Raw genomic sequence first — 24,536 nt, 5'->3', positions numbered from 1 at the left:
AATCTACCCATTCCAAATTTTCTATAAAATATCAAGTTATTTAAGTCTTTTAATCTTTATTATGAATAATAGTTTCATTGATAGTGTCATGCAGTGCTTTAAATAAGCCTTCCAAAACTCGAACAGAAGAGCATTTTGTCTGGAAGCTACATTCAAATAAAAAATGGACGATATAAACGCAGGAATCGTGAATCACAAAATAACAGTTGATGAGATGAAAATGTGGTTGGTTTGCTATTGTTAGTTACAATGCAATACACAGTAGTTTGCCTCTGATGATATTGAGGTATATAAAAGTCCTTCTACTTTGGAGCCAGCTGTGTTAGACACGGGTCAATTATTTGACCAGCTTCAGCACAATTTGGCAGCTTTATTTCTCAAAATGCAAACAATGTTGCATGTTTCTGAAAAAGCTATTCAGGAAATTGTTGAGCAGTTAGATCAGCTTTTTCAATTGTCAGAGCCTTTGATTAAAGGAACACGCCCACATTTTGGGAATTTAGCTTATTCACCGTATCCCCCAGAGTTAGATAAGTTCGTACATACCTTTCTCATCTCTGTGCGTGCTGTAACTCTGTCTGACACAGCCCCCGCTAGCTTAGCTTAGCACAAAGACTGGAAGTGAATGGCTCCAGCTAGCATACTGCTCCAAATAAGTAAAAAAATAACACAAACATTTTTCTATTTGTGTGTTGTGATTTGTAGTCACACCGTGTACAAATAACAAGGTCATATGGGACACAGCCATTTTAACAGTATACATACTGAGAACTATATATCACTCCACCCAGTAGCAGTGCTTCGCCTTCTGAGAATATACACACATGATAAACGCCAATGAGGCATTTAGCGAGGCGCGGGCACGTCCAGGTCGCGCAAATGAGGCTAATTGACTGACGCATCATTACATTGAACACTATCCTCACCTCATAAAATGCTTTGGTCCTTTGATACATCTCTGGACAATGAGGTTTGAAGGTAAATACAAAGTTTTCAAAAAGATTGTGCGGGACACACACAACTTCATTTGAAAGTGCTTGCAGAACGACACCAAAAAATGATGACATACTATCTGTCCTCTCCAGCCTTTTTAAAACCTGAAGTCCAAACCACAAAGCTGCAGTCTGTCCTAGAAGTTACATTGCCTGAAGATGCACAGGCATTTATAACCAGGATGACTGACAGTAACACCATTTACTCTGCAGATCAAGTAAACATTGATGGTACCGTGTTTAGACCTGTCATGTTTGTTTGCACTGGAATACATAAAGGGTTGCCACAGATACATGAAATAAGGCACAGTTTACTGTTAAATGACAGTGTTTATTTTGTACTGAAGAAATTTGAGTCAAACTATGTAGACAGTTCGCAGATTGTGGAGATCTTCTTTGTCAGATCAGCATATGAATTGCATGATACATTTCCTTTGACTGCTTACAGGGTAAAAAGCCAAAAACTCCTTACTATAAAGAGGTTCATCCCGCTCCTTGAACAACAGTAGGCTGCTGCTGCATTGTTGACCAGTACACATCAGGGTCAATTGTAAGTGCCTATAAATTAAATCTTCAACACAACAAATTTTGATTAATTTCTTGATGGTTGGTGTATAGCTTATAGGGGTGTGACGAGATACTTAATCCACGAGACGAGACGATATTTTTACACTTTTTAAGAAACCCTCAATGATAAAATAAATAAGAAACTGAAATCACATTATTTTTAAATGTTTTAACTAATCAAGGACTGGCTCTAACAATTATTTTGCTAACTGATAATGAAGTAATTTGTTATTTTTTTGGATAATAAAAATAGACCCAAGTGAGCAGTAGCCTTTAAAATTACATAATAATGAAGATGCAATAATAATTTGTTCAAATAAAGTATTAAAACCAAGTTACATTAAACAACAATACATTAACAAACACATTACATATGTGGCCTATAAACAAAAAGCATTATGTATGTATTAAAACAAATGCCTGCAGGGGGCGATAGTGGACTCGTCTCGCAGACGCTATCTTCACTTTCACTTTAGATGGAGAGAAATGCTTATTTTTGGCCAAACAATGTTTAAATCAATGTTAATATTTAATATATCTCTATTTCTTTACACTGGAAATTATACAGCTACTGTCATTTTTTGAGCAAGAACATGCAGACATTAAATCATGTAAACTCTGAGTGAGGGTTTAATCTGCTGAGACTTCACATCTGACACTGATCAACAGACAAACCCACGCGTCTCAGACTTCACACAAGTTCCCAAACGAACATTATTGGAAACTCAAACAAAAAAGCAAACGCAGTAAAAGTCATCAAGGTTTATTTCAGATCATTAACTGAGCATTACATTCGCAAGTCGATTGCGATTAACTAAAAAATTAGTAAACTTTATAATTGTTAATAGTCTCTAAAAAGACAGTCTTTATGAAGTAAATGCAGTTTAAAAATGCGACCTCTGAAGGATGCAGTCTTTTATTTGAGAAACGGCCAGCATTTTACCTCCACAAGAAATCTCGCGAGACACATTTAATCTCGCAAGATCTCGTCACACCCCTAATAGCTTATCAGTTTTATGTCACAATATTACGTAGTTACAAAATAAATTTGATAATACCCCAAAAGCACCTTTATTTATTTATTTATTTATTTATTGTTGCTTTTATTCCTACAGAGTCCAAGTCAAAATGAGTGATCTTGAGAACGTGATTGGCTACATTACTCACTGCTGCAAAACACGTTGAATAAAACAAATATCATGAAATACTATTGATTTGAAATAAACATCTGCTCCCACACATGCATCATTCTGCAAGTCCAATCAATTTGCTTCAATGTATCGTCATGAGCCACAGGTATTAATTTTGTTCTGTCTGCACATTTATTTGACTCTCAGAAAAATATAATATACTAACCATTATTTATTATATGATTCACAGAGGACCACAGTTTCAGCCAAAAATTTATTAACTGGTCTACTGAAAAAATGTCACTTTAAATGCCCTGATGGTGAGTAAATTAAAATGTTGCAATAATTTTGGGTGAACTATACTTTTAAGCACATCTTGGCAACTCTTTAGTGTTCAGAAATGACTTGTTCTATAGAAAAGTATGACAAATTATTATGTCAATTTCACATCATTTTTATGCATTGTTACAGGTACTTGCAGTATTTCACAGAATCACTAATCAAAATCTGCATCAGACATCTTCCTTGGATAAACACACTCCACAGCTTCTAACTCTTTTCAGAGCCAAGGCAGCGAAGTGTGTTGTCAGTGGCAATAAGATGGCTGCAATACTAAGACACTATGATGAGCAAGTAAGTAGAATTTTAAATTGTAAATATTCAAGGGCCGTAGAGATGATTGTTTGATGATTACTATTCACCCTCAAGTTTTTCCAGACCTGTAAAAATGTCTTTGTTCTGCTGAACACAAAGGAAGATATTTTGAAGAATGTTTGTATCCAAGCAGATCTGACGCATCATTGATTTCCACTGTAGTAAAAATAATATATTAGAAGTGAATTGTGTAGGGCTGCAACTAACGATTATTTTAATAATCGATTAATCAGTCGATGATTTTTTACGATTAATTGATGAATCGGATAAAAAACAAAAAACAAGATAAGCATTAATTTCCAAACCTTTATACAAAACAGAACTAAAATCTTTAGAAATTGCACAAACATGTTGCTCATGGAACATACCTGAGCTGTTACAATAATAATAATAAAATACTGTAATTCCTCAAATAAAGACCGGGGCCTTTATTTACCGAAACTGCCAAAGGTAACAGGCTTTTATTTGAAGCAGGCTTTTATTAGAGACAGGCCTTTATTTCAAATTCCATCTGTTTGATAAATAATTGTTTTAAATTAGCCGTTAAATTAAAAGCGATAGCTAATGGGGAACAAGACTTACGCTGTGTGTAAAATTCTCATCTCGGGCAGGGCCTCGCAAAATCGCTAGCCCGACGTCTCGTTTCTATTGTGAATTCCTGTCGGGGTACCAAAATGTATCTCCACCCTGCCTGTCGGGCTATCTTGGGGAGGAAATAATATTTTAATGTTTTTGCTTTGTCTCAGATTTAGTTAGGTAATTATAGTGTATGTATTTCGGTGTCCTCTTGTCAGTCATTATCCTCACGTACCAAGTGAAACTGTCAGGAAATGAAGTGAAAGCATAAATAAACTCTTCCTCTAATGTGCACGTCTGATATATGCGCGCGACCCTCTGCACGCGCTTCTACCGGCTAGATTCTTCACGAGCACCTGCTTGCGCGAACTCAAGTCATTTAATAAAATAACGTCATTTCATTTTTACCTCATAGACTAACATTGTTTTATCGTATTTTTTTTCTTTCTTCAGTTAGTAACTTAAGTATGTGAGAAGGAAAATATGTTTGAGTGATTTACGTCTAGGTTATTGAGAGTATTAGGTTACAAGCTGAAAGGTGACTAAAAAGCAGTGGTAAGATATGTTTACCTAAAGCGAATAGAATGTGTGTTTTTTCATTTCGTTTTACCTCAGAGTCTAACATTAGGGGAACATAAAGGGAATTATGTTTATTCCTTTTTAATAAATATCTGCTTTAAGTCTTCTATATTGTGTTAAAGTCACTGGTTGTTTATATATTTGATAAAATACCATGTTATCTAAATACAATGTGTGATGTGTTGAGGTATTTTTTATAAAAAATAACCTGTGTTATAATACATTCATATAATATTTCAGTAATATAACAATTAAATTATTCTAACGTTAGGGGAACATTAAAATAACCTAAAAATAACATTAGGGGAATGTTTATTTTCTTAAAGAAAACATTCCTGGCTAACCAAAAACCTTGGAAAATAGGGGAACGTTTTGGGAACCAAATTGTTAGCTGGGATGGGCAGGAATATTTGGCTTACATGGAAATCCAGGATTTATCAATATTCTACATTAAACAGTGTATTTTTTTATTCTGGCTACTTATATTCATTTCGGGCTACCAAAAATTAAAGAGTGTCTGCCCGAAGGGCTACCAGGGATTTTAAAATTTTGCGAGCCCTGGTCAGCTTTCGTTTTTGTTGAAAATAGTTGCACTTGAGTTTACTACTTGACTTATTAAAAATTTGCCTTGTTGTGTACAGTAGAATTCTGATGCATCGCAATGCATCGTAGAATCGAATTGAATTGAATCGTTACCTGGGGAATCGTAATTGAATTGAATTGTGAGGGCAGTGCCAATGCACACCCCTATAAAACACCAAATTTTCTTTTTTATGTTGTAAACACTGTATTTGATAGTGTATAACTCTGGTTCTTTGTGCTCTAGCAGACTGCAGACTGTTCTGGTTGTTACCAGCAGCAGACAGTAAACACCCAAAAAAAGAATGAACTCTTTAGCATGTCGCATTCAAAAGTTATGCTCATTTTACTGAAGGGTGTGAAAATACATTTTTCATATAAATATAAATTTTTTGTTTTGCACATATAATAAATAGCAAGGGATTATATATGCACACAACCAAAGAAAATGCTGTGAATGGAATAATTGTTTAGAGTAGGACCTAAAATAAAAGATGGTGTATCATTTGTGGCTATCTGAGGCAGTTCACACTCAAGTTTCACATATGTTTACAAAAGACCATTTTTTACCTTATTATTCATTCGATGATTGTTGGATATGTGTTGATAATAGAACAAAAATAACGCTGTAGCCTTATTCCTGAGAGTGAGAGCTTTCATTTGATAAAAGACTTGCCCATGTTTGTCATACTTGAAAAATATGAAACACGTGAATATTAAATCATATAAAAAATATCGGGGGGGGGGGGGGTGATAGTGTAAATTAAGTGTAAATAACTTTCTTACAGTAAAAGATATCTCAAAGTGATGCATATCTGCAGAAAGTAGAGACTCTAAGCTTTCAAACAGTATCTCATATGTGGTACTGGGGTCCATGACGGAGCATTAAAGATTAAAATAATATTTTATATTAAGTCAAAATACGAAATTCTGGACCCGGGACAGGGTCCTTAGGGTTGAAGAGGATAAATAAGCACAACAAATATTTATTCTGCAAAGAGAAATTTAATATGGCTTTAAAAAGGCTTATGTCTCTTAAAAGTACTGAAAATAAAACACTTCACAGTCTTTACTGTATTAATTAAATATACACGCATTCGTATGAAGTATAAAAGTTCTTTAGTCAAGAGCAGAGAGTGATTTTATTGAGAGTTGAATTAGGTTACTGCAGCTTTAAGATGTGAGAGAGAGAGAGAGAGAGATCACTCTGTTCACGTGCACTGATGACCGGCTGCTGTATGTGGGCGGCAGCTGAACGCAGACAAGAGCAGCTGTGAGGAAAATTAAAGTTTAAACGCTCAAAACTTTAAAACGCATGCAAATAATAAACTTTTGGCATGAGAATAAAATTGTCCGTGATAGATATGTGTTGTATACGCTGTTTGATGGGGATGTGAAGACGCCTCGCGCTGTTGACCGGAGCGCGTCCTCAAAGAAAATACGCATATCTCTGTAAAGGCAAAGAGAGACATACAAATCTGCACGCCGTACATGTGCAGCGGGTTGTAAAAATGCCCGCGCTACGTAAAAATGTCTTTAATTGCAGCCGCATTCAGGATCCTTTTGATGACAAAAGTAAACAGAAAGATCGGTTTATGAGATCGGCAGATTTAGCGAGCACCGATCGAGTCATTTAATGCCACTATCGGCCGATACCGATCAGCGGCCGATCAATCGGAGCATCCCTAGTGCTAACATAGTCAAAATGTTTAGTTTTAGTAATACCATTTTAAAAAGCTGGTTATATTTTGATGTTTCTGCGCAAGTTCAGCAGACAGTGATGTTCGGGTATGTTCCGATCAGAGCTTGTGAGCGGAGAATGCATTTCTGAATATTAGCAATATCGCTCGAGTAGGAGTGTGATATAGCTCTATATCATCATGGCTGTGATTAGGCAATCACAGACGTGATGATATAGAGCTATATCACACGACTCCGAGAGCGATATTGCTTTTATACAACAGTTCGACGGCACACGTTTGAAAAAAGAGAACTAGAAAACAACAACGGAGTTATTTTAAAAGCCTCTTTGTTTGGGAACTACTTTCTTCCGCCACGGATTTGAGGGCGGCCAGAATGACAGGTAACACTTTCGGCTGCTTTGAATCTCTTAACTCTTTCCCCGCCATTGACGAGATTTCTCGTCAATTAAGAGAAAACGCTTCCCCGCCAATGACGAGATATTCCGTCTTTCCGCAATACCGCTATTATCCACCAGGTGGCGCCCTTCCGCAACTTTTTAAAACCGGAAGTATTGCCCTATGCCAAGCTGCTGCATGTCCGTGTCTGTTTTAAAGATCGCTCTGAATCGGATCTCTATGAAAAGTCCGTCATAAAAATGGAATTATTTCTGCTTTTTGCTCAAAATATGGTGTTTTTGCAAAAACCTACCCATATTCAAAAGCTGATTGCAAAAGAACCACTAAAGGTAGGATGAAACGTTTTTTTTTGTTTGAAAGCAGAGGGTCTGTTCTTTCATTTGGTATATTGTATGTTTATATATTTAAAGAAGAACATTTTCTGGAAGGCATTAAACTTTGGTGAAAATCATGAAAAACGCTGGCGCTGGCTGGCAACTTTTTTTAAAAACGCTGGCGGTGAAAGAGTTAATAACTCAATGGACGGAAAAGCCATTTCTTTTTATGAACGTTTCTTGGTCACAAAGTGTAGTTTTAAGATTAGTTCAGTCGAGAATATATATGTGTTATATTTAATCTACAGTTGATTATTAAAGATAGCGCCTGTTTGAACGTTTGCTTAGTAAGATTCGGTGCGTATGAGAACCAGAGCATGAGCGGACGTCAGTGTTCACTCGCCCCGCTGACCACTGCCCTATCTGGGCTACAACAGGGATTCCCTGGCTCTGATGTTGGCCCTGTCTGTGTTTGATGGTCAAAAATGAGATCAAATCAGCAGTATTTGGTGTCATGATGAAACTATTACTTGTTTTCTTATTCATATTTAGTGTCTTTTGTGTTGTTATTGTTTTGGCGCGAGGTAAAAGTTTATAAAACTATACTTATATAATGTTACTATTGCTTTCCCATTTATTCTTAACGCGATACGAGCACTCGATTATTGATTGTTCTTATCAGTACTATATAAAACTGTTTTTTTAATAAGTGTCAGAGAGATGTTTTTTGCATGCTGCTTATAACGATGTGACAAGACATTACTCCCATTAAGTTTAACGTAACATCCATGAGCGCTGATCTTTGACGGAATTGTCGCTTCCGATTGGGATTCACAGACTGATTTATGAGCTAGTGAACTAATGAGACACACGGAGAGTGCATTTGTGTGTGTCCGTGTGTGCGTGCAGTTTTTCCATTCAGAGATGAGCCTGTTTAAAGGACCTCCATTCACTAGGTGGCGGAATGATACGAAAGGTGAAGCGGTTACAGTGCCGTTATCAGTAGAATATAGCATAGCTCTTAGCTAATCAGATTCGAGAACCAGAAAGAACTGTTGTGTGTGTGTGTGTGTGTGTGTGTGTATGTATGTATGTATATATATATATATCAGATTTAATCATTTTACATGTGCACATTGCACAAATATATATATATATATATATATATATATATATATATATATATATATATATATATATATATATATATATAAAATAATATATAAAATAATATAATATAAATATATATATATATATATATATATATAAATATATATATATATATTTGTGCAATGTGCGCATGTAAAATGATTAAATCTGATTTGAAGCCTGTGCCATATAAACACCACATCAATTTGATTGCATTATTAAGTGTTCATGTAAACACTATAATAGGATTCATCAATCAAAATGATTTAATTCAGAGGGAAAAGGTGTCCATGTAAACGTAGCTAGTGATGGCTGTCTGCACTCTCCAGTAATCTCTTGGATACACAAAAACTACAACAATTGCAATCTCATTTTAAAGTACAAAAACAAAACATTGTTAGGAATGATTCCATAGTGATAACATTCATTATTTTGGACAAATCCATTGACCCTTTACATCCTACCTTTATTTAAATGTATTGAAGGCAAAACTAATTTGAGTACACAGTTAAAGGTAACTTTACAGTTAAATATTTCTTCTCAGAATGTTGTACAGATTTGTCCTGTGTCAAATATGAACTGTGATTTGTAATTATAGTATACTATAACAATTAACAGTTAACTAATACTGTAATAACCTATAGCTGGAGTTTCATACTTTTGTTTTTGATCATGAGTTTGGTAACGCTCCCTTTGGTCCTCCATATCAAATATCATGTTGTTAGCCGCCAACATCAATCTGTAAAAAACAAAGAACAAAAAAAGGAAATTAGGAGAGTCTGCTTTCTGGAAAACAAATTCGATATTTCAACCCTATTGGATTTGGGTGCCTTGTTAAACGGTCCCAAGCTAGCTGTTACTGAAGAAGTATCCTTTAAAAAGGTCATAACATGAACTATTTAGGAACAGATATGTATACATTTTGTGCATGCATCCAACCATCCACTTTTATGGCAAACATGTGTGAACATCCTGCCGCTTAACAACTCTTACTCTCAATTCCCTGCTTACCTTTAATGCTTTGTTCCACTTGAGAAAGGATGTCACCTAAGGCAGCATAATTAGAAACTTTAAAAAACTGATTGTTTCCTGCTATCTCCTTCATCTCTTCAACTGCCTCGGGATCAGACAAAAGGGCATCACCAACCTACAGACAGTACGATATAATTGAGTAGGTTTACATTTTATTATTACATTTTATTCAGAGTCCCCCAACCCATACAACCGTATGTCACTTCCGTCAAGTATGACCCACAAAAGTGTAGCGTCTCTACCAGAAGCAAACGATGCCACAAAAACTTTACCCTTTTTGCAGAGTGAAGTTTAATCTGCATGATTCTAGACCTTTTGCGTGTTTGCAAACAGAGATGACGTTTTTTTGTGGGCGGAGCCCAACTGGTGGCAGAAAATGAATGCTTCTCAATAGCTGTGTGAAGTGTTTTAGCGTTAAACTGTGATTTTATGGATCCGGTGTTCTGTAGAAGTCTGTTTCCCATATATTTCTCTTAAGTGTAATGTTTCTTATAACGTTTTCACCAAGTTACGTTTATTTTTTAAATAAATTAAAAGTTTAAATGGCTTGGCTACTGATATGTGCATGTATGTAATGTATATGTATTGTTCTTTATTGGTAAATCAATTATTTTTACAGTATGAATCGCTGACGTACTTATAAGAGCAATACTATCATGCATTCTGTATAATATCATTTATTATCATAAAGTCCTGTTTTCAATTTCTTCCTTAAATTTCTAGCCTACGTGTTTGTTCTAAAACTATTATGTTTACATACAAATTAATTTGTATAGGCCTGTTTATATATTACTAACACTTTACATCGTGTGTGTGTGCTATGTTTATATATTTATTAGTAAACATCATAATTTAGAACAAACAGGAAGAAGACATAAGCTAAGATATAAGGTAAAAAGAAATAATAGAAAACGAAAAAATACGAAAACTTTAATAAATGGTAATATTATTAATATTATGAACTAATTCAAATCTTTAATCTTTCTAAATAAATTATAAACGTAATGTGATGAAAACGCTATAAGAAACACATAGAGGGATCAGACTTCGACAGAACTACGGATATCTTCTCTAATTATTTTCTATTGTAATTATTAAAAGATTTCCAAATGATTTCATCACTCCAGTCTGTCGGTTGAGGGCTTTTATTGCAACCATAAACACCTACGTTTATCTTCAAATGGTGTCTTCGACGACGGTATACTATAAAAATGAAGGTCATCTATTTTGGCATTCCTATTCTGACACTCAACAGCACAACAAAACATTTTCTAGTGAGTTATATTGTTTGTTTCACTCGTGTCTCATTCAGTTCCACTGTTTTTTCTGCCACCACATGCGCGCGTGACGTAACTGTGACGTCGACTCGCAAAAGGTCTATAAGTAATTCCTGTAACTCGGTAGGGCATTCAAAATAGCATTGCAAAGCTTTGATCCAAGTAAACACACGTACTGATTAAAAGTATACCATAATAGCATTGTATACAAAGCGTCTGCCAAATGTAATTCAATTTTTTTAATTGAATGTTGGAAAAATGGTGGGAAAGGGACCATCTACAAAGTTCACATATAAACAAACCTGCATTTTGATTGGTAGTGATGGACAAATTTCCTTTCATGATGAAAAGTAAATATCATGATAGATGTTTAAAAACTGTGTTATCTGTATAATATCATGTAATTAAAATCAACAGTAAACAGGTCACTTACTCCTATGGCAAAGCGAGTTACTCCCTTCATTTCTGGCATCTTCAAAACATCAGTAAGGTTCATTGGGTCTCCCAACATCTTTCCGTCAGTCAATACGATTATAATTTTATTGGAGTTACTTTTTGATCCACTTTCAGGGATGAAAACATTTGTACTGTAAACAGGAAATTACATCAGAAGAGAGCATAACTTAACTCATCCCCAAATTTATCACACACTTGTAAATATTTTACATTAGGGGGTGGGTAAACCAAAGCTTTTAAAAGCGGCTGAAAACGCCAGGCGGACGCCGACTGCCAGTTTTCTTCAGCTGATTGCTTTGGTTGCTGTGATACTTCTGCTTTGTTTATCAGTCGTTGTAAGAGGTGCCGGTTGGTTGTTGTGATATTTGTCCCACCCCTCCTCCACTGTGATTGGACGGCAGTGTGAGAACTGACATTGACGAGCTGTGCTTTTCTCTCAAAGTTGAATATTTTTCAACTCTTTCAGCGTGAATTAAAACGCCAGCTGCTTGCTTTTTTAAAAAACTCTGTGCTTCCATTGGAAACTATTGAAAACATACACCGGCTGTTGGCGTAAAAGCTTTGGTGTGCATGCCCCCTTACAGTTAATGTAGTAGAACTCACAGCACGTGGTGGATGGCTGAGGCGGTCTTTGTGATACTGCCAATTTGCTGTATTTCCTTGACTTTTTCCAAGGTCCTCTTGGCATCCTTATTGTCTTGAAGTGGGAGTTCAGTCCTAATCCCACTTCCGTACTGCACTATTGCAAAAGCACACTAAAAAGAGATTAATTTTCTGAGTTGAATTTGTACCACATTTGATTTGTACCATAGAAAAACTGAACAAATCAAAGATTTGACATCATATTGTAGTAGATCACATTTTTAGGAAACCATGACAGACACTGATTTGCATATGTAATATAACATACAAACCTTTAGCTTCTACTTACATTAAAACATGTTTTCCAAACATTTGTCATGACATTGCAGATAAAGTCTTTGGCTCTCTGAAAGTCATCCGGATAAATGCTGGCAGAACCATCGAGCACAAAAGCAATCTCTGTCCCGGCATCTACAACATACAGTAGAGGGTTTGGTACAAACATAGAAGTTTCTAAATGTAAGACAATTGCTCCATCTATTTGTTGTTTCTGTCTTTAAATCCTCTATATCCATGTATCACATAACAAAGACTAGTTTTAATTTATTAGAAAGGGTTTGTTGATTTGCTTTATTACATGGCTCTCCGGAATGCTTGATTCTGATTGGTCAGTTGAGACATTTGCAGGTTCGTTCTTTTCAAATAATAACTGCTCCAAAGTAATAACGTATAGCCGGTAGGGCTGGGCGATATGACCCAAAAAATTATCGAGAAAATGTTTTCCATATCAGTCGATATCGATAATTATCATGATAAATAACAAATCTTTACTCCTGTCAAATTTAAAGGCAGATTTTTGCTCCTGAATGAAAATTTTAAAAAACAGACAGTTAATAATGGTTTTAAACTACTTTTTATTAAGAACATGACAAATACAAATACTAAAATCTTGTTTTAATGCATCTGTATTAAATTTAAATCTATTTGTTATGAAATCAACACATTTCTGACACAAAAGCAGCAGACTACTGTCACTTTAAGACCCAAGACAGACTGCTTTAGTTTCAATACACTGAGTAACAGCTGTTTATGTTCACTTAAACAAGAAAGAAAACTTAGTTCAGTGATCACGCGTGTGTTATACATGTACGAGCTATACACGCTGATAAATGGATGTCAAGAGTGTCACGTTGCTGAGGGAGCGCACGTACGCAAACACTATATTCACTGCAGTGGTGGATCTGCTGCTTTTCCTCAGTTTCCTGAATTTGTGAATGTCCTGTAAATATACTTTTAAAGCTGTGCGGACGCAAGGCGGACGCTGAATAAAAAGTACAGTATACTGCACCTATTGTGTCTGCTGTGTTTGACGAACCCTGTTTGCGCGTCCAACATTACACACAAGAAAATGTTTCCGCGCATTTGGATTTCGTGATTCCGTCCGCGTTATCCGCATCGCGAAAATCATAGGTCTCTACTAATAAATGAATAACTTGCCTCATCTTCCACTCCTTCAAGTCTAACTGACACTGTTGATTGTAAACCAAGAGCGCGTGCCGCATCCGGAAGTGCTCGCGCAACATTACGCACAGTGCGTAAACATTATCGATCACTTATCGAACTTCCCTTATCGTTTTATCGGAAAAGTTTATATCGGTAAAATTATCGTTATCGAATTATCGCCCAGCACTAATAGCCGGTACTACTTGTATGTTTAAAATCCCTCCGCGCCAACAAAGATTACCGTTTGGCGTCATCTTGTGACAAACACTGGACCAACATTTAATGATAAATGTGATTTTAGGGGCAATCAACAAAAAGTCCATAGAGAAAACTTTCGCTGACTCTACCAAAAACATCAACTTCAACATCCGTGCCGGGACCACATTTTCAATGTCACAGTTCACAATTAATAGAAATGTGCAACTTAATACTTGTAAATAAATAAAATACTTATATATTCATATGTAGATGTTATAAATTGTCGTACTAACGTACATTCCTTTTGAATGTTAGTCACTCGTTTCGCGGAAGGATAAAAATGTTAATTTAAAACAAATATGACAATAAACTGGCTTTGCCCTGAAGAAGACCACTTGCTGGTCGAAACATGTTGGTGTTTGGATTTTAAATAATGTAAGCCACACATATTAAAGGCTTTTGATTAATTCCTTCTCCTTTTGTTATTTTTGATTGAGTGCCTGGGACTTGTGTTTTTTGTCTTTGGATTTTTCCCTACCCCAAGAGCACCTATCACACAAATATTCTACCTGAGCGCCGGGTTGAACAGTTTCATATGCCAATAAAAGGTTTCAAATTCATATTCATGTCCAGTTTGTTTCCTTTTGTGGCAAGTAGCCGTGTAATACGCGGGATAATGTACAGGCAGCCGGTAGTTATCGCAAAATAAGCAGTGGCGGAGCTAGACTTTTAAAACAGGGGTGGCAAATGGGTGGCAAGGTATTATTTTGGGGGGTCAATATACAAAGTATTTAATTACACTAAAAATAAATTATTTTCCACAAATGTATATTAAATTGAAGTTGTTTATTTTCCAAAATGTACACAATTATAGCCTATATGTATTAAGTATACAGCAAAAATAGAACAACTGGGATCTGTTTGGCCCTGATCTGCACCTGACTTTTGCTTCTTTAGAAAGAAGTTGGTAATATCGCTTTTTCTTTTCATTCTGCTGTCCCTATAAAAAAGAAAAACTTGGTTACACACCTCATGAAGAAACCAAAATTTAATTTGCGTGTTTTTATTTACCATAAGTACACCGTTACTAATAATACAAATACTAAAGTAATACATTACGACAAGATCTGAGTATATTGAGGTCTAGCCTATTTGACAACACAAGGAAAAATGCTTAGACGTCTAGACATGTTATGTTTAGGGAGGAGGGAACGAGATTACGTAAACTTTAATGTAATGATGTAAATAGACTTCTGTCCCTCACATTAAGCTATGGAATGGCTTCAGATGACTTTGTGAAATTATAATCCAACCCCTCTCAGACCCAAGTCACCCAAACTGACGCGAAAAGCGCGTTGTTTACACCCCTGTACTATCTCCACTGTGGTTTTATTAAGTTCAATATGCTGCATTACACGTGCCAATATGAATAAGCCTACCTAATGTCTGTGATTGTTGCTGGAAATTTGCTAACGACATGTTTTTAGGGCCCAAGCACCGAGGAGCAGGCCAGAATGGCCTGCACCGTGGGTGCAAAGCCTTATTGTTTTTGCTCAGTTTCTTCTGCTTTTTCTTCTCCGAAATGAATCGCATTTTTGAGGGCCTAAACATGCTCGAAAACTCATGAAACTTTGCACACGCGTCAGAAGTGACGAAAATGTACATGTGGTATAGGTGTCAGAAGTGGGCGTGTAGAAATGGCTTGATAGCGCCACCTGCAAAATTTCAAAAGAACAACCCTCCCGCTACGAAAAACGTACAGATACGAAATTTGGTAGGGTCATCTATCACCTCAAGATCTACAAAAAAGTCCCTTGGAACCAAGCTCTAAAACCCACAGGAAGTCGGCCATTTTGAATGTTCGCTGTGTTTTCTGTGCAAATTTTGGCATTTCCAGGCTTCGTACTTTAACGAACTCCTCCTAGAGATTTAATCCGATCATCATCATATTTGGTCAGTATCATCTAAAGGCCTTTGCGATGTTAGAGTGCAGAGCTTTTGACTTTTCGTTGGAGGGTGTGTCCATGGCGGCCTGACAAATTTCAGCGTTTTCGCCATGAAACAGGATGTTGTTCTTACTCAGGCATACATTGTCCAATCTGACCCACACTTCACATGTTTGATAAGGGTCTTGGCCTGAACACATTTCCATGCCAAAATTCAGCTTCACTCATAGCGCCACCTAGGTGCAGCAGGAAATGCCATGTTTTACGCCATGATTTATTGCTCTTAGAGATTTAATCAAATCATCATCTTGTTTGGTCAGACTGATCTTAAGCCCTTTGCGATGATAAATTGTGAATATCTTGACTTTTCGTTGAAGGGCGTGTCCGTGGCGGCCTGGCAAAGTGAGATGTTTCGCAATGAAACATGAAGTTGTTGTAATTCAGGCATACAATGTCAGATCTGTCCCCGATTTCACACATTTGATAAGGGTCCCGGACTGAACATGGTATAATTCAGTAACAGTCATAGCGCCACCTAGAGGCAGCAGGAAATACCACGTTTTACAGTGTGACTTACTGCTCTTAGAGATTTAACCATATCAACATCATATTTTATCAGTCTAATCTCAAGACCTCGTGTGATGATAAATAGCAACAACCTTGACTTTTCATTGAAGGGCATGTCCGTGGTGGCCTTGCAAAATATCGACAAATGAATCGCAATTTTGACAGCCTAAACAAGCTCAAAAAGTCATGAAATTTTGCATACACGTAAAATGTGATGGATTTTTTTAATTTGAAATAGGCTTTAGAAGGGGAGGTGTAAAAATGTCTCTATAGCGCCACCTACAAAAACTTAAGAGAGCAGCCCCCCCGCTACGGTAAACGTACAAATATGAAATGTGATAGGATAATGTATCACCCCAAGACCTACAAAAAAGTCTCTTGGAGCGAAGTTCTAAACCCCACAGGAAGTCAGCCATTTTTAATTTTCTCTGTAGTTTGAGTGCAAATTTTGCCATTTCCAGGCTCATACTTTAACAAACTCCTCTTACAGATTTCATTAGATTAAAACCATATTTGGTCTGTGTCATCTTAAGGCCTTTGCGATGCTAAATTGCGGAGATCTTGACTTTTCGTTGGAGGGTGTGTCCATGGCGGCCTGCCAAATTTCTGCTTTTCTCAATAAAACAGGAAGTTGTTCTAACTCAGGCTTACAAAGTCTAATCTGACCCACACTTCACATGATTGATAAGTGCCCTGGTCTGAACACATCAACATGGAATTATTCAAATACAGTCATAGCGCCACCTGCTGGCAGCAGGAAATGTCAGGTTGTACACTGTGATTTACCTCTCATATAAAAAATTTAATTAGATCATCATCTTATTTGGTCAGACAGATCTTAAGGACTTTGCGATGATAGATTGTAAAGATCTTGACTTTTCGTTGAAAGGTGTGTCCGTGGCGGCCTGGCAAAGTTTGATGTTTCACCATGAAACTGGAAGCTGTTGTAATTCAGGCAAACAATGTCTGAAAATAAGCCCCGACAGTGTGATCAGGACCTGACGCAAAGCTGCCTGTACATTATCCCTTACTTAGTGCCTGTGGTCTCTTGGGTATCTTTTTAATATAAAAATACCACAGCATTTCTTCATGTTAATTTCAGCATTTACTGATGCATGTTTAAAATCAAAGGTTGTAACTGTTAACATTAATGCACTGGGATGCCAGTAGGGTGCTAAATTATGAAATAACAGGGTTTCCGCGGGGTTGTAAAAAGTAGTAAAAGGTAGTAAATTAAATTATGCCAAATTAAGGCCAGTAAAAAGTAGTAAAAAGTAGTAAGCGTCATCTGACGAGGTAGTAAATTTTCGATTGCCTTTTGTAATGTTATGATGCCTGGAAATTAGTTCAAATCACCTGCATATTTGGGCAAATAATCAAAGGTCTTTCGTCTCTGGGATGTGATCAAAGCCTGGAGTGGAACCAAATCACGTTCCTCTCTCCGCTGTAAGCGTTCTGTAATCACTATGGACCGGATCCACTCCGGGTTTTCTGACTGTATTACGTTAAGCTGAGGTAAAACTTTATTTCAGCTAGCATGGTCAAACTTATAATGCAGGAAGGCTCCGATGTTTTGAAGATCGATAAAGGTGTAAAAGAAGATTGGCAAGCCTTTCAGTTCGTGGGCTAAGAAAACAGGTAATTGCGTGTCTTTGCACAGTATGACTAACGTAAGGGGTCCTCTATTTTGGGGGTAAATGATTTCTCACGTTACTGATCATCCGCGGCACGCTTTTTAATGCTATGCTGATATAGCCAGTGGCTGGTACAACGGGTTTGTTTAACTCGTGGGTAAACTTCATGTGGATCCACAAGAACCAAGAGGCAGATGACGTCCAAATCCTGCGAGAGCGAATGACGAGGAATCATAAGAGGAGACTGCTTCCGAAATGCTCTCGCGGGACTTTGATGTCATCCACCTGTCGGTTCTTGCAGTTGCATTTGCTTGTGGGCACAAAAACGTAACATTTGTACATATATTTAAGCACAGCAGTTTAAAAACAAGTGATTTTAAGCCATTCAAACACAAACAACAGTGCGTCCGCTGTTTCTGTGTCAGAGGAGCACGCTAGCCGCGCATTCGTTTCTCATTGAGCTTGTGTTGTACGTACTTTTGCCGCTTTATTGGCCTTAAATAACACATATGCGTCAAAAATCCCGTCTTTGCAAATATCCTCATATAAACACGACCATTTAGGTCTTAGGAGAAAGTAAACAGCAGAAACATTGCGCATAAACTAGCACATCAGCGCTGCCTCTATTGTAAAATAATAATTTGTTGATAAATGTACAGTCATTCAATTAACAACTGTCACGATGGTTACAGACATCCTGTGCGATTTCTACACGAGTTTGACTCGAGTTACTCGTTCATACATAACGTTTCTGTATTAGAGCTGTGACTGTAAGCTGTTGTGTGAACAGAACAGACCCTGGATTATTTGTTTATGTTTACTGAATAATATGATATGAAAAAGTTGTATTTGTTCACATTAGTAAATAAATTATATAACATAAACAAACAATGAAAAATATAGAGTATATAATCATTAATTTATTCTTGTTTATGTCATTACAGTAATTGACCGTGGTTCATGGTGCATTCACTTATGTTAACAGTTTCAACTTTGATTAAAAAATTATTAGTAAATGCTAAAATAAATACATTTACAATTAATAAATAATTAATAAAAGATTCATTAAAGGTGGTGATATTCATGTTTTCTTTTTATACAGTATAGTGAGTTATTTATGTTTTGCCTTAATCTGAAATGCCCTGCAAACTACAGCTACCTATATGCCACATAAGACTTCAATATGGAATTTATGGCAATAAAATCTCCCCTTAAAATGCTATTGGTCTTGCCTACATAAAGTGTTAGGTAAAGGAATATGACTTGGCCTGAAAAATATTTCAGTCAGAAGAATTTTTTTCACTTTAATTCTTTTTTGTATGTTATATATGTCAAAATCTGTGTAAATAATAGAAAGGTCGCTGATTAACACTTGCAATTCAGTGTTGTGATGGTTTTAAAAAATATTCTGAAGGTAGTAAAAAAGGTAGTAAAAAGTAGTAAATTTAACTTAAGGATTTCTGTATAAACCCTGAATAATTTCTCCTTCAATGTGAAGAATATTAATAATACTGATGTAAAATGTAAAATCAGAATCTATATTTATGTTGTAATCTTTCAGTCTATGAATAAAACTCATACCTGCAATTCCAGTTATGCTTAGTTCCATGTGAGAAAGGATGTCGTATAAGGCAGCGTAACTGGATACATTAAAAAACTTATCAGCATCTGCTATGTCCTTCATTTCTTGTACTGCCTCTGGATTGCGCAGAATGCTGTCACCAACCTACAGATGATTTATGATGTTATTGCAACAGTAGGCTGCATATGTTATGATATATTTTGTAATTTATTTAAGTATTGTATATAAATGAAGTTGAAACCTTAAAAAATAAAGGTTCCTAAAGGGTGTTTTTTTTGGGGGGGGGGCTGAATGTTCCATAAATGACTTTTAATTTCCACAGCAAAGGTTCTTTAAACTATAAATACCAACCTGATTTCCAACACTTTCGACATAGATCGTTGCTCACTTCCCTTAAATATGACACACAGAAGCATTTACTAAATAAGCACCTCTAGCAGCAGCAGACGAGGCTTCAGAAACTTTTGCATTAATGCAATGTGGGGATTCATTTGTCTCATAATCAGAAACTTAATAATATACACATTCTGCACATACTAAATGTTTCTAATAGTCATTGTTTAATTGATAAGTATATCGTGTCCATAGTTGAATCCAAAACTGTAGCTATATGAAAAATTGTTTGTTTAATGTTTGCCACTCTAAAATTAACATATTTATTTTATTTGACATTAAAACCGCTTTGTTCTGTTTTGTGTCATTTTTCAAGAATGGCCAGCATGACCACCACATGAAAGACACAAAACATTTAACAAGAGCAAAATCCTTTTCAATCATTGTATGGGTTAATGTATGAAGTATCTTTAGTATGGAGTCATTTATAGAAAAGATTTTTATAAAAATGTAAGAAAGAGTGTGTACATAAATAAATGTCATACATTCAGTAGTAAACAGGTCACTTACACCAATGGCAAAGCGAGTTACTTCCTTCATTTCTTGCATGTTCAAAACATCAGTAAGCTGCATTGGGTCTCCCAACATCTTTCCGTCAGACAAGACAATTATCATTTTTTTGGAGTTATTTTTTGATCCATTCTCAGGGACGAAAATATTTGTACTGTAGTCGGCAAATGAAGTAAAAGAGAGCATGACTTAATTAATCCCTGAAGCAAAGGTGCTTGATTTTTGTCATTATAAATAATATAGAAGAACTCACAGCACATAGTGGATGGCTGAGGCGGTCTTTGTGAGATTGCCAAGTTGTTGTATTTCCTTGACTTTTTCCAAGTCGTGCTGGCATCCTTATTGTCTTGAAGTGGAAGTTCAGTCCTAATCCTACTTCCGTACTGCACTATTGCAAAAGCACACTAAAAAGAGATTCATTTAAATCTTTTTGATTTTCATTACCAAACATAATACAGTTCACACATTTATGAAACCATGACAACCACAGCTTTACTAAGCTGCAGGAACATAAAGAGCTGAATATGTAAAATAAAAACCTTTAGCTTTACTTACATTAAAACATGTTTTCCAAACATTTGTCATGACTTTGCTGATAAAGTCTTTGGCTCTCTGAAAGTCATCAGGGTGAATGCTGCTAGAACCATCCAACACAAAAGCAATCTCTGTCCCAGCATCTACAACATGTAAAGTATCTCTAAAGTACATGTTTGATTGTATTTACATGATCAATTAGTAACACCATCACAAGAGTTTTCTCACCCCGATTGATGCGTCCACCATGATTGTTGTTGTTGTTGCTGTTGAGTGCTGCATTTTGATTTTGAACTGAAAAAAAAATGGATGCAAAACATTCAGAAATATTTGGCATTATTAAATGATCAAATATCACATTAAACGTACCTAATTCAGCAGGATGCAATTTGATTGTCCTCGTGGGATTTATCATTGTGCAATATCCATTCAAATACTCGGTTGATGACTTCTTTGTGCGAACCTGATTACACAACTTGAGAAGAAATAACAAAATGTAAACATCCCATTCTAATTTAATAAAATACATATCTTCCAAAAAAAATTAAAGCTGCTCTACTTAAAAACTTTAATTGCTAACCCCTAAAAAAATTGGTATTAGAAATAGAATTTTAGAATTAGAATTTTCTCACTTTAAGTGAACAAACAAAAAATACTTCAATTGGTAACACCTAAAACATTTAAAACATGAACATTATTATTAAGATTTTTTTACTTAAAGTGAGAAAATTTTAGTTAAAACTTAATCAGTGATTTCAGTGAAACCACCCAATACGACTACCTTCTGATGTTGACCCAAAATACTAACACACAAATAAATGTGTTTCAAGTCAATACATTTAAATAAACTCCCCAAATAACTGTTTTTTATAATTGGTTTGTTCTTAAATATTTTTCCTGTTCTCAAAATGAGAACTGATGCATTTCTGTCACTGCCTTGCATTGGAAACCAATGTAAGACAGATAAAAAGCTTCTCTTTATCTGATTATTAACAGTTCACTTCTCATTCACACTTTTCTACCACATTTACCACCTCTGAAGCTGTAAACATACCAGAAGATGCTCTTCGTCTGATATCACGCTAGCAGCTAGTGATGCTATCGGTCTCAGGCCTTTTGTTGTCTCATCTTTAGAAAAGATATTGGTGTTGGTGTAATAAAAGCTTATCGTACAATACAATTCTATAAATTAGTGAGACATTTTTAAATTTTTATTAAATCAACATACATTTGTATGCTACTTTAACTTAAGAATTTTAATTACACAACTTTTTAAACTATTCCCAGGTCAAAACTTAAAATAGTAGGGTGTTTTAACTTCATGCTGCATTTTTTTACAGTGTGGAGTTAAAGTTTACAGCTAAAAGACAAGGACAAATCATGACAAACCTACCCTGAGAATTTACCAAGACACATTCATTCTCTAGTGTGCAACGGAAAAGTTTTCCATGTGTGGGGGAAGAAACAAAAACTCTGAAACAAAATAAATAATGACATAATTTGACTATAACAGATCACAATGTGCTTTATGATAAACTTGTATATAATAATTTAATTAAAATGTATTTATATAGCACATTTTTATTCAGCTTTACATGAAAATAAAGAAAGAAAACACAGAAAATTGGAAAATCATGAGATAGTATATTAAAAAGAATGTATGGTATACTCTTTTTCTATATTATTGACATTTAGTCAATTAATATGATAAATAACAGGCATAATATTAAACTAGACATGCCTTTCCTGTTTACAAGACTTTGCAAAAAATTTAAAATGGATAGAGAAAATGTAGCAACATCATGAAGTGCACAACACACCTACAAAACTGAAAAAGAGACGATTGTGAAATGTTTTAAACAGAGATGACAAGGAAAGCATAATTTTACTAATATTATTTAATAAAACAAACAAATCTCCAAAAAGATTCTCAGAAATGACTAACCCCTCCATTGACTGAATTAAAGTTTGCCCAAAAAGTAGATCAGCATTTGTGAAATGTTTCACCGGTGAGGTGTGAATGTTGAAGCCGTTCACACTGCATGTCACTGTAATATAAAACATAATCAGTGTGATCAGTAATCGGTTTTCATTGCACATTCAGTTTCATTAGGATTAATAAAATGAAATGTTTTTTGTCTTTTTACAAGACATTTTAAACTAATAAGAGTTTAAAAAATGTCTTGTGGCAATAAAATGTTCATTACGAAATAAATATGAAAATAACACTTTAATACATACCAAGCATAAAAATCAGTCCTCCATACATTTTTGTGCATTTGATAAATCCTACACTTTTAAAACTCAAATCTACAGAGAGAGCACTTAGTAGAAGTGACAGAGAAAACGGCTCATTGTGGTCAATATTTAAACCCTCCCCTTCTTTCCATTTTACCACACCTCTGAATAATATAAGGAAGTCATTTTAAAATAGTTATCATTAAAACCATGATAAATGAAGTTATAATCACGCTGCATCAAATGAAGAATACTGTAGATCCTTAAGTTTAAAGGAAAACTCTTTGGTCATTTTTGAGTGCGATGCTAATGATATAATCAGATTCAATGAATTATGCTAAGCTATGGTAAAAGTGGTACCGCCAGGCCCAGAAATCAGCTGAATGGATTCCAAAACAGTAAAACTCAATTGTTTAAAGTGCCCATATTATGAAAAACTCACTTTTTCTGGGTTTTGGGGTGTTCTTTTGTGTCTCTGGTGCTTCCACACGCATACAAACTTGGAAAAAAATCCATCCATGCTGTTTTGAGTGAGAGAGAGGTTTCTGAATGTCCTCTGCCCTGAGTCTCAGATTGCAAAATCAGCTCCGTTGTGACGTAACTAGCCTTGTCGTCACATTCTGTTTGAGGTAGCTAGAGAGCAGTCACTTCGCTGAAAATAATGTGTTTGAAAGTTTTATAACGGGAATATGTTAGCGTTGTCCAGGGCAAAACGAGTGTATTGTTGAGACTGCTACATCACATCACAAAGTTTTAACACGCGTTTATCGGAACCTAAAGTGTAATCTCATATACAGTTATGACGTAATAGTTCTCAGATTGTATATTATATTCTACTACAAGGCGTTCATGCAAAATCTGATGTAAACAACAGACTATATATCTATATTTCACGTATTATCTACCCAGTCTCACAAAGTTTCGTGATATAGTCACGTATTTTTTTATTCTTTTTTCGTGCTATTATCACGAAATTTCGTGTTTTTTCGTGATCGTATAACGAATTCCTGTTTTCGTGTGATTATCACGTATTGGTTACTCAACTGCTTTTTCCTATTTTTAAACCATTGTCGCTTCGGTTTAGGGTTAGATTTGGTGCTTACATTAGAATGTCACTTTATATATTGGTTTATACTATTTTTTCTGATTTATTTTTTTCTATGTCGCCTGGTGTTAGGGTTAGAGTTGGGTTTGGTTAGGGATGTCATTTTATGTAAATCTAACCCTAAACCGAAGCGACAATGGTAAGAAAATAGGACAAACTACGTGATAATCACACGAAAACAAGAATTCGTTATACGATCACGAAAAAACACGAAATTTCGTGATAATAGCACGAAAAAAGAATAAAAAAAATACGTGACTATATAACGAAATTTCGTGAGACTGGGCTGGGATTATACGCATTTGTGGACAAAAATGGTCATTGGATGTTTTCTAGACGG

General features: G+C 35.5%; 2 protein-coding genes across 2 annotated transcripts in view; both read right to left on the bottom strand.

Moving 5' to 3' along the window:
• LOC135771257 (integrin alpha-D-like) overlaps nt 1-23,198 on the bottom strand; it is a 62,111-nt gene extending 38,913 nt beyond the window's left edge. The window contains exons 1-2 of the mRNA XM_073815619.1: nt 23,095-23,198; nt 22,799-22,901 (exon numbers count right to left, since the gene is read on the bottom strand). Of these exons, the coding sequence (XP_073671720.1) occupies nt 22,799-22,901; nt 23,095-23,122 (131 nt within the window). The 5' untranslated portion in view covers nt 23,123-23,198. The remainder of the gene's footprint in view (nt 1-22,798; nt 22,902-23,094) is intronic.
• Nucleotides 8,883-21,990, bottom strand: LOC135771266 (integrin alpha-E-like). Its single transcript, XM_065281452.2, has 12 exons — nt 21,908-21,990; nt 21,223-21,328; nt 21,082-21,147; nt 20,875-20,996; nt 20,573-20,723; nt 20,320-20,473; nt 19,416-19,560; nt 12,336-12,457; nt 12,008-12,159; nt 11,382-11,535; nt 9,651-9,786; nt 8,883-9,378 (listed from the first exon to the last, which is right to left on the bottom strand). The coding sequence occupies exons 6-12, from the start codon at nt 20,422-20,424 to the stop codon at nt 9,374-9,376; spliced, it is 819 nt and encodes a 272-aa protein (XP_065137524.2). The 5' UTR covers nt 20,425-20,473; nt 20,573-20,723; nt 20,875-20,996; nt 21,082-21,147; nt 21,223-21,328; nt 21,908-21,990; the 3' UTR covers nt 8,883-9,373.
• Nucleotides 23,199-24,536: the final 1,338 nt, after the last annotated feature.

This window comes from Paramisgurnus dabryanus, chromosome 8 (assembly GCF_030506205.2).
Source record: "Paramisgurnus dabryanus chromosome 8, PD_genome_1.1, whole genome shotgun sequence".
NCBI classification, from domain to species: domain Eukaryota; kingdom Metazoa; phylum Chordata; class Actinopteri; order Cypriniformes; family Cobitidae; genus Paramisgurnus; species Paramisgurnus dabryanus.
Note: the sequence above shows the minus strand (reverse complement) of the source record. Positions and strands in the feature narration are given on the sequence as shown.

Bases quoted from the DNA above. Each gene is read 5' to 3' on its own strand.
- LOC135771266 (XM_065281452.2), bottom strand. From the start codon at position 20,424: ATGATAATTGTCTTGTCTGACGGAAAGATGTTGGGAGACCCAATGCAG. The intron at 12,160-12,335 runs GTAAGTAGAAGC...ATCTCTTTTTAG, and splicing joins TTTGGAAAACATGTTTTAAT to TGTGCTTTTGCAATAGTGCA. The intron at 9,787-11,381 runs GTAAGTGACCTG...TACTGTCTGTAG, and splicing joins TAACTCGCTTTGCCATAGGA to GTTGGTGATGCCCTTTTGTC.